The sequence below is a fragment of the Spermophilus citellus genome (genome assembly GCF_964194105.1).
Source record: "Spermophilus citellus genome assembly, chromosome: 4".
Classification (NCBI taxonomy): Eukaryota; Metazoa; Chordata; class Mammalia; order Rodentia; family Sciuridae; genus Spermophilus; species Spermophilus citellus.
In genome coordinates, this window is record NC_138185.1 from 222326359 (window position 1) to 222336879 (window position 10521).

The 10521-nt window shown below is 60.2% G+C and overlaps 1 protein-coding gene across 3 annotated transcripts; it reads left to right on the forward strand.

The window, feature by feature from the left end:
• The first annotated feature begins 386 nt into the window (after positions 1-386).
• SLC25A47 (solute carrier family 25 member 47) lies at positions 387-7242 on the forward strand. 3 transcript variants are annotated; one of them, XM_081292038.1, is made up of 7 exons: positions 408-595; positions 2498-2630; positions 4551-4594; positions 4862-4933; positions 5582-5764; positions 5964-6264; positions 6583-7242. In XM_081292038.1, the coding sequence occupies exons 2-7, from the start codon at positions 2603-2605 to the stop codon at positions 6861-6863; spliced, it is 909 nt and encodes a 302-aa protein (XP_081148164.1). In that variant the 5' UTR covers positions 408-595; positions 2498-2602; the 3' UTR covers positions 6864-7242. The 3 variants fall into 3 exon arrangements, with proteins under 3 accessions (XP_081148165.1, XP_081148164.1, XP_081148163.1); XM_081292037.1 differs by having other exon boundaries at positions 409-684; XM_081292039.1 differs by lacking the exon at positions 2498-2630 and having other exon boundaries at positions 387-595.
• Positions 7243-10521: the final 3279 nt, after the last annotated feature.

A 10521-nucleotide genomic window follows, 5' to 3' on the forward strand; every position in this document is an offset into this window, starting at 1 on the left:
GTCGAGAACTAAAAATAAATAAATATTAAAAAAAAAAGACTTTGCCCCATTGCTTCTCTTCCCTCTCTCCTCCCCTCCTTTTAACTCCTCTGTTTGTTCACCCGTCCATCGGTCCATCTTCCCCTCCTCTGTTCTTTCACCTGTCTGTCTGTCCCTCCACCGACCCACTTTCCCCCACATGTATCCCCTCAGCCTCCCAGGTTGCCCTGTGCTGGGTGCTGTGGAGCCAGACCCAGCACTGCCCAGCCTGCCACAGCACATAGCTGGCAGGAAGTGATGAGCGGCGCACAGCGGTTCAACGTGGAGGTGCCATGGTTTTGGAGCAGGGGTAAAGTTTGTGCATTTGTTCAAGAGGCAAAGGGCAGGTGGAACTTGGCCGCAGAGACCAGGAGCCTTGCTTGTCTCCAGTGTCACCGGCTGGGGCTGCCCTAACCTTGCCTGACCCTCCCTGGAACCTGGCAGACTCTGGATTCTACTTGTTTATCTGCTGCTCTATCTCCCTTCCCACACAGCAGACCTGCCAGGGCAGGGCCTGTGTGAGGTACTGCTGTGTCCCAGGGCCCTGAGGGGGTCACAGACTCGTGGCACATGGCAGGTAATGCTGGTTTCAGGAGCAGAGGGCGTAGGCAAGTGGGCCAGGGTCCAGAGACACCACTGCAGCCAGGGCAGTGCAGACTGAGGGTGGTAAGTGGATCTGAATGTGAAGTAACTCTAACTGTGGGGCAGAGGAGAAAGGCATCCAGGGCCACTCCAGTGCCAGGGGTGGGTGGCCCTTAGTGCACTGGAAATGTGGGACTAGGTAGTCCTTGACCCTTTAAGTATATGACCTGCTTCAAACTCCCTCGTCCACGGCAGTGGCTTCTTGAGTGTAGTATGCACAGTGGAACCTGAGACCCAGCTCTATCTGCCTACCTAGAGCACATCCTTCACCTCCTTCCTTCTAGGCCCTAAGCTGCGTTTAATGCAGCCCTCAGCACTTGGCTGACTGTCCATGGGGACATGTCTGGAACGTGCCCTGAGTGGTCACAGACATGAGGCAGGTGCTATCTGCATTTTGTGGCTGCAGAAGTGGAGGCAGACAGAGGCTGAAGGACTTATCCCAAGTCTCAAAGCCAAGCCCCAGAGCTGGTATTTGAATGTGGGCAGCTTCATCTCCCTGTGGACAGGATGGATAACAGGACTGGTCTTGGATGGGCCACTGCTGCCCTCTGCCCTCCGCCGAGGCAGCTAGCACTGCCCACTTGCCCACAAACAGCCGACCAGGGGGTCAGCCATCATCAGCATGCAGCCTGTTCAAGGCCAGCCTGTGAGAGGACAGGAGACCAGGGGACACGTGGCTTCCTGCCCCTGCTGCCCCGCCCTCAGGTCAACCAACCAGAGCTGCTGGGCCCCAGAAGTCAACACCTGTGCCCCCCCCCACCAGTTTTCTGGTCTGAGGCCCCCATGTGACCCTGGCCAGTGCACGGCTTCCCTGAGCCTCAGTGTCCCCCCGTCTGGTCACATGGGGCCTGTGCTGAGCCCCTGCAGGGGCCCAGGTGGTGGCCAAGAGGCAAGCTTCCCTGTGCTGGCCCTGGTCAGCAGGGCATGTGGTTGTGAGAGCACTGGGAGTCGAGTCCAGCACTGTCTTGCTTGGGCAAACCCCTTCTGGGCCTCAGTGGCTCCCTCTGTAAAATGGGTGTTGTGGCGCTGCCCTGCCTCCCCCCGGGGCTGGGAGGTAAGCCACACAGGTGCAGGTGTGAGGGTTAGCGCTTTCACAGCTGCTGCGATGAGTGGGAAACCGGGCCCGGTGGGGCAGGCCTGGCCCTGGATCTGGGGAGAGACTGGAGGGAGCCGAAGGCTGAAACCTGTGGGGGTGGGTGGTGCTGTACCCAGGGGGCTCTCTTGGGGTGGACACCCCATGCCTTTCCTCCCTGCCAGAGGACTCCTAGAGGACAGGGCCAAGGTTTTTGCCTGTGGCAGCCTCGACTCTCCTGAGCTGCATGTCCCTCTGGGACAGGATGGACAACAGGACTGGTCTTATGCCCTCTGCCCTCTGCCATGGCAGCTAGCACTGACCACTTGCCCACAAACAGACGGCTGGCCAAGGGGTCAGCCGGAGGGTGGTGTCAGAAACTGTTTGTTGAATGAATAGGTGAGGGAGTTTGCGGGTTCCATGGCAGGAGTCCGAAGCAAACCCAGGGGAGTTAGGGAGGCCCAGAGGACACAGCAATGACCCGAGTTTGGGCTTGGAGTGGCCAGAGCCACCATGGCCCCATCTCAGGCCTCTAGGAAGACTCTGGATGTGACCCGGGGGCGGTGGGGACAGTGGTTCTGTCTCTGGGGGCGTGACTCCTCCGGTGACCTCTCACACACTTTCTGACACCTAGGTCCCAAGGGCACTGGGACTAGGTCCTTGGGGGTGGGGCAGGAGGGAGTCCATCCGCCGGGTGCGTGGGTGTGGGCATTGACCGCTGCTTCCTAGCAAGCTTCTGCTTCCTGTCCTCTGCCCCCACCACAGGTATTTAATATCTGCCAGAAGCACGCTGGGAGCTGCTGAGGCCACCGTGGTGGTGGCACAGATCAGGCAGTTGGACCAGGGCCTTCCCCACCTCCCAGGTTGTCCATGGATTTTGTTGCTGGAGCCATCGGAGGTACCATACCGGGACGCTGGGCATTCTGGGGGCTGCTGTTTCTGGGTGCTGGGGAAGCTGGGCCCAGACGGTGGGTGCTCTGGGCGGGCTGTGGGGAGGACTTGTCAGGGTGTCTGCACTGATTGGGAGAGGGGACTCAGGATGCTGAGGGCAGGCTGGGGACCGTGGGAGGGACAGAGGGAGGCGACGATCACTGTCAGGGCCAGAGGGAGCTGGGAGTCCTTGTATGAGGCATGATGAGCCTGGGAAGAGGCGGGAGGCTGTGGATGGAGGTCCGGGCCAGAGCCTGAGGGCGCCGCAGGGTGGCTGCCACGGCCTCCCTGGCCTGCTCTGCTCTGCTCTCCGCGGGGTCCTGCTCCTTTCCCTCCTGGGGAGGGGGTGGGTGCTTGCGAAAGACTCCCCAGGCCCTGGGCCTGCAGGGCTGTTTGCAGTGAGGTGGCCTTGGTCTTGCTTGTCTTGTGAAATATTTTGGCAGCCCTCTGCTTCTGGGGACAGTGTGTGGAGGGGTCAGGGTCCTGGTCCCTTCAGGGGCTTTTCTGAGGTCCTACTGTGCCAGCCCAAGGCTGGTCATCTCCTTGAGTGTCAGTACTGGGAGGAGGTTTGGAGGAGGGCCTCACAGAGGCCACACAGCCAGGGAGGGCTCCTGGGCTGACATCCTCCCTCCATAGCCTGCCAGGAAGCCTGGATGAAGGGCTTGCTCCCTGCTGAGCCCCAGGTCACAGGGATATGGACTGGCCTTGTCCTGGGAGGACTTAGTTCTGGGGAGGAGCTGGCCCATGGGGCACAAGCAGCAAGTGATTAGGGCTCAGATCAACATGTCCTAGGCTCAGAGGCAGCCCCGAGGATGGCGGTCAGGGAAGCTCTGGAAGGGAGATGGCGCTGTGGCAGGGCTTTGATGGATGAGCAGGAGCTTGGTGAAGTGTCTGTGCGGGTCCAGGAGGGTAATGCTACCCGAGCCGCTGAGTCAGCCGGTCCTTCCCTTGACCTCACTCCCTGATCCCGCCAACTCCTGAGTACGGGACACACAGGAGGTACAGCACAGCCACTGTGTGCCTTTTCACCACCACCCTCAGAGTGAGCTCCCCAGGGTCTGGCTTCCCTGTGGCAGTGCTAGGGCTCTAGGTCTAGGCCCCGTCTCAGGAGGGGATGACAGCACCGGGCCTGTGGCTGGTCCAAAGCCTGGGCCTCGCGCCTGAGGCTTCCCTGCGTGGTGTGGGCTTGTGTCGGTTGCCCTTCCTCACTGTGACAAAGCACTTCAGTTAAGGACCACATGAGGAGAAAAGGCTTATGTTGGAGGTTCCGTCCACGATCGGATGGATCCAGGGTTTTCTGGTGGAGGTGGAGGTGGCGATGAAGGGTTTTACGTGTGCAGCAGACTGCTCGCCCTGTGGCCAGGAAGCAAAAGTGACCAGGGAGAGACTGGGGAAAGCACCAGGCCCCACCTCCCAGGGCCACAGGTGCTCACTGCAGGGCCCAACGGGGGCCAGGCCTAACCAGAGCAGGCCCCTCTGCCCAGACCCTTCATAGTCCAGGCAGCCCCAGCCCTCTTGCAAGCCTCAAGTGAGCCTGGGCACCTCTCAGCCTTGGCTCAGGCCAGGGGCCCTCCTCGGCCCCCAGGAAAGCCCTCCTTAGACGGATGGCCAAGGGCAAGTTTGCCTGGCTCAGAGCTGAAGTCCCCCCAGGGCAGGGCTACAGGAGGAGTCAGGGATATTACGGGGAAAGCCTGGAGGAAGGTGCTCTGAGCCTCAGCTTCCCCATCTGTAAGACAAGGGGTGCTCTCGGATCAGTGAGGCCTGGAGTTAGGAAGGCAGCTGAGGGGTCTGTTCCCAGCTGGCGTCGGCTCAGCCCTATTCCTGTGAGATAGGCCCATGTGGCTTCCTGGTTGTCCCCCAACCTCACTGTCCTCTGGCTTCCTTGCAGGTGTCTGTGGTGTTGCTGTGGGCTACCCCCTGGACACAGTGAAGGTTCGGCAATGGCAGGGCCCCGCCTCGCCCCGAGGCCCTATTTGGACCACACTCAATGTCTCCTACACCACATCCATGGCCAGAACACCTTTCTAGAATGGTCTATGTCAGCTTTCTCACCCCTGTGTCTCAGGGCTTACCATACCTCTCTGCCCACACCCCAGCATGCCTGTGACAATCAAGGGGTGACTCTGCCCCTTCCCCAGGTCCTGCTGACCTTGCCCTAGACCTGGAACCACCCCTTCCTGAAGTCCACATCTCCCCCAGGTCAGGATCCAGACAGAGCCAAAGTACACAGGCATCTGGCATTGCATCCGGGACATATATCGCCAAGAGCGGGTAGGTCTGGGGCCAGGGATGGGCAGGGGCTATATGGGTCTCAGGCCTCAGGCCTGGGGATGCTCATTCCCACTGTGGACCTATGCTACCCTCACTTCAAATGGGAACAGTTGTGCTGATCTCATGATTTCTTTGAGGGCTAGAGCCTGGGTATCTGGCACACAGAGGGGCTCAGAACAGGGTTCTTACCTCCAGGAAAGGGTCGAGGGGCACTGGGGTTCCAAAGGTCAGGGGAGGCATCCGAGTGTTGCACGTTTTTCTCTTCCAAGGCAAGCGCCCCTTGAGGAAGTGCTGGACAGTGTGGGCTGGTTACTTCAGGGCTCAGGACCTTGTCCAGAGGAAGGACTGGGGGCACTTACCAAAACGAACTTGGGGCTTGGCGCAACCAGGGTTAACTCATGAAGAAACAGCAGTGACAGAATGGCTTCTTATGTCCTCGCCATCAACTGGTGACCCTGGGTCCAGCCCTGGCCTCTCTTTAATCCCTCACCACAGCCTCTCAAATTGAGCACTCGTGACCCTCATTTTAAGGTGGAGGCAACTGAGGCCTGAGGTGGGGAGAGTGACTAAGGGCTGGAGGGCAGGGACCAGCCTCAGCACACCTCTGGGCAGCCCCTCCCCTGGCCTGACTCGGGCCCTGTCCACCAGGTGCGGGGCTTCTACCGGGGCCTCTCGCTGCCTGTGTGCACGGTGTCCCTGGTCTCCTCTGTGTCTTTTGGCACCTACCACCACTGCCTGGAGCACATCTGCAAGTTCCGCTACGGCAGCGTGGAAGCCAAGCCTGCCAAGGCCGACGTCACGCTCTCGGGATGCGCCTCAGGCCTCGTCCGTGTGAGTGGAGTGCAGGGAGGCCCTTGGGGAGGCTGAGGATCCGAGTGGTCCATTTCTTTAGGTGGGCAGAGCCAGGCTGGGTGAGGGCAGACCCCATGAAGTGAGGACGGGGTGGAGAGCCAGTGTGCTGCCCCAGGAAGCACCAGCAGGGGTGTGGGAGGGCTGCGGGTGCCTCCCACCTGCCTCCTTCCTGCCCCAGGTGTTCCTGACATCGCCCACTGAGGTGGCCAAGGTCCGCCTGCAGACGCAGACGCAGGTGCAGGAGCGGCGGCCCTCAGCCTCGGGGCCCTCGGCCTCTTCTCCTGTGTGTCCAGTGCCTGGACCCAAATACCGTGGGCCACTGCACTGCCTGACCACAGTGGCCCGTGAGGAGGGACTTCAGGGCCTCTACAAGGGCAGCTCGGCGCTGCTTCTCCGGGAAGGCCACTCCTTCGCCACCTACTTCCTCTCCTATGCTGTCCTCTGTGAGTGGCTCACCCCTGCGGGCCACAGCCAGCCAGGTGAGCAGTAGAGGGGCCTGTGTGCAGGGAGTTCAGCCCCGCAGAAACGGAGGTCATGAGAGGAGGCCATGGGAGGAGGCCCTGGCCTGTGCGGACTGAGCACTGGTACCAGAATGGGAACTTGAACCCAGGCGCTGGGCTTCCCAGCATGGGAGGACAGACCTGCTCTGTCACCAAGTCACTGTGTGACATTGAGCAAGTCAAATTCCCTGTCTGAAGCATCAGTTTCTCCCTTGCGAAATGAGGACAGGGCTATAGGAGTTGGCGGGCTTCACTGGGGTGGGGCCCCAATCAGGCCACATGTCATTTCTCCTGCAGATGTTCTGGGTGTGCTGGTGGCTGGAGGCTGTGCAGGAGTCCTGGCCTGGGCTGTGGCCACCCCCATGGACGTGATCAAGTCACGCCTGCAGGCAGATGGGCAGGGCCACCGTCGATACCGGGGTCTCCTGCACTGTGTGGTGACCAGTGTGCGGGAGGAGGGGCTGAGGGTGCTCTTCAGGGGCCTGGCTGTCAACTGCTGCCGGGCCTTCCCGGTCAACATGGCGGTCTTTGTCACCTATGAGGCCGTGCTGAGGCTCACCAGAGGCCTGCTCACATAGCCGCCCAGCAGCTGCCAGATGCTGTGATAGCTGGAGGAGGCAAAGGGAGTAGTGGGGGGGTGGGACCCCATGGGGCCGTCACCCAGGACAGCTGGGGACCAATCTGCAGCAATTGGGCCAAGGCCTGGGCTTGGCTGCCTGCTGCCCAGAACAAGATTGGGTCGAGGGGCTGGTGAGCCCGAGAAGAGCAGCCCCTTGGGCGAGGGCCTGGGTCACATGGGTCATCTGCCTTTTGGTCAGTGGTTCTCCTTCTCCTGTTGCCTCTGCCACCACTCAGCTCCTCAGAACAGCCCCGCATGGCCACCCTCTGCCCTCTCCCACCAGCTCCCCTGGTCCCCACAGCTGTCCCCTCTGAGGCAGCTTCACTGGCACCCCTGCCACAGGCAGTGAGGCCCGGCTGTCTGATCTCAAGCCTGGCTCCTTCCCTGCCCCAGGCTGCCCAGGCGGGCATGGCCAGGACAATGCACCTACCTGGGGTTTGACTGGCCAGGGCATAAGGCTGCCAGCCTTGCCCAGCTGGGGAGCTGGGCGTGGGGTGTAGTCATCACCTCTGCCATGGACACTGTCCACCATGGGAGGACCCAAAGACTCACCAGGAGCTGCTGTCAATAAAGCATTCCTGAGCTGCCTGTCGTGTTGCTCTGTGGTCTGTGGCCTGCTCCCTGCTCCTGCTTAGCCTTCACCCTGGTGCTCTAGAGGGCATTGTGTCCCACTGTGCAGGTGGCACACGGAGCCCTAGCCCCACGATCAGGCCAGATCCACTCCCATGACTTTTTGGGCAGTGGGGACCCTGCTCACCCCACCCCAAACTCAACTGCTGAGTGGAAGGGGGACAGTTCCTCACGGCTGCCTGGCTGTGAGCCACCTCGGAGGGGGCTGTAGGAGGGGCAGGACACTGGTAATCCCAGCGGCCTCCCCTGGTCAGCAGATAGCTCAGGGGTGTGTGGGGGGGATCTAGGCACTCAGTGGGGAAGCAGGGGCGGGTGGGCCACCTTCTGAGGCCCAGCCCACCCTCTCCCTGCACCATGTGGCTTCCAAGGAGCCCTGGGACCAGGAGGGCTGGCAGGTCAAATGTGAAGCTGTTTCTGGAGTCTCAGCCAGAGGCTTGATTCAGGGGGGCTCACTCACCCCAGAAACACCCAGAACAAGCAGTGGTGGGAAGCACGGGGTGAGCTTTGTCAGAGCAGCTCCTCGGGGATGACAAGGCACCCAGGCCTGCAGCCCTGTCTTCTAGGCGCTGACAATGACTCTGAGGTTTTAGAAAGGGGACTTAGGGCAAGGCTGGGGTCTGCACAGCTGGTCCTGATGGGCTGTGGTCTGCCCATGGTTATCTCAGGATCGGTCGGTGGCACCTTGGCCATTACCCTGGACAAAAGTTGGTGTTTCCTGGGTGTGGGGGAGGGGCCTCCGCCCATCCCAGGACTGATGAGACCTTCTTCCTGGAATAGAAGGGACTGACTCAGAGCAAAGGAGACAGATGCAAAATGGAAGCTTAATGATGCTTTTAGCAGGCCCACGTGAAGAGCCCAAGTCCTGTTGCAGGCCCTTGGGCCAGTGCCACAGCTGCCCTCTGGAGATTGGCTGACACGGGCTTTGACTGGGTCTTGGGACTGAAAGGCACAGGGTTATGGCTAAAGGAGACTTTCTCACTCCCAGAACAAGGGTGGACCCCTTTTTGGGCTGCTCCTGTCAGGAGGGCAGTTGTTCTGGTTGGCCAGGGGGCGCTGCCCTTACACATCGTGTCCTTGCCAGGAAGGCCCTCCTGCTCCTCGGCCTCACTCCACACCTCGGGCCCTGCCTCCTCCAGGAAGCTCTCCCTGCCTCACCACCAGCAGGCTTTGGTGTTTTGGGTGTCTCTTGCTCTGCTCCCTTGGGGGTTTGGTGGTCTTGTTTTTCTTCTCTTCTACCTGCCAGCCTGTGAGCTGCCTGAAAACTCTGTTTAGATTCAGGGCCTGGTGCACAGGTGCTCAGGGGCGTGGAAGGGATGAAGCCCTGCCAGACTCCTGCAGCATGAAGACAGATCAGGACGACAGCCCCCTTCCAAGGGGGTCGGAGACCACGAGCGAGACAGGACTTGAGGGTCTCAGCTATGGCACCTCCTCCATCCTCTGAAGGCCTGCTGGCACTTACACTGTGCCCAGAGACTCGGATGCTTCAAGAGGTCTCTGTGTAGAGGACATTTTTACTAAGGATAGACATCCTTCCTTCATCTTCCATCAGCAGCCTTTGGGAACTGGCGTTTCCCCCCTAGATTCATTAGGGTTTCCTCTTTACTGTTTTATAGTGCCCAAATTCAGGGCCCAGGGCCTTGTTTGGTGATCATGCTAGACAAGTGGCCAGGGGCAGGGAGGAGGATCCAGCTGGCCCAGCCCAGGCCCCATGGCTGTCTCTGGGAAGTGGCTTTGCAGGAAGGAGCCGGAATTCACTTTCTCACAACTCCAGTGAAGAGGGCCAGCTCCCTCCTTTTTTTTTTTGGTACCAGGGATTGAACCCAGGGTGCTCAAACATGGAGCTGCATCCCCAGCCCTTTTTGTACTTTGAGACCAGGTCTTGCTAAGTTGCTTAGGGCCTTGCTAAATTGCTGAGGCTGGCTGTGAACTCATGATTCTCCAATCCAGCCTCCCGAGCTGTTGGGATTGCAGGTGTGCACTGCTGCGCCCGGCTGGCTCCCTCTTTTGTGAGAAAACGAAGGATCTGGGAGCAAGGGCTGGTGCCATGCAATAGGGCAAGAGCTGGTTTTCCGAAGTGGGGATGCCTAACAAAGTCCAAGCTGAACTTGAAACTTCACATGGGGTGGGGGTGAAGGCTGCCCCCCCAGTGCAAGCCCACTGCAGCACCTCCCACTGTGGGCCTGGAAGAAGGATACCCCCCCAACCCCACCCCGGGCTCCCACAGTGTAGCCCCAGGACGGCTTCATCTGTCTGAGGTTGTAGGCAAGGGCCAGAGGCAGGCCTACTTCCAGCTCTGAAGAGCTCGCCTGGATGGAGAGCTGTTCCACAGTAGCCCCCATTGGTTCTTGTAAGCAAGTCCAGCACCCACGTCTGGGTGACAAGTGGCCGTCATCTGTCTGAGCAAAGGCTTGGCAATGACCTCAGGCTGGACCCCAGCACTCAGCCTGGGCATCTGCTCTACCAGACATGCCCGCTTTTCTTGGAGAGCTTCAAGAAACCACTCGTTTTCAGCATGTGGGTGTGGCAGACCTGTAGCTCTCTTCTGCTGTGACTGGGTGTGTCCTCGTGCGAGTCACCTGGTCAACAGACACAGGGCCCTGCTCCTAGGGCTTCATCATGAGGTGAAGTGACCCACCCAGTCACAGAGCAATCAGGGGCCACTCTCCCTGGGCCCTGTCCATAGATGCTATCTCCAGGTGGACAAAGACAGCTGCGGCTCCACTGCTCTGTGGACTCCACACGTTGTCCCTCACCTGCACACTTGCTCCTGCCACAGGTGTAGCGCAGCTACGAGGAATGGCATTAGCTGTTCCAGCCATGTGGTCAATGCACCCTGCATTCTGTGTAGGTGGCTCACATTCATGGCCACAGCCAACCAGGACAGTGGTCAGGTCAGGGAGGGAGCTCCACCCAGGGAGAATGGAGGCCAGAAGGGGGAGGCTGTGGAGAGCTTGTGCTGTCCTAAGGCCCCCAGCCTCCCAGGGTGG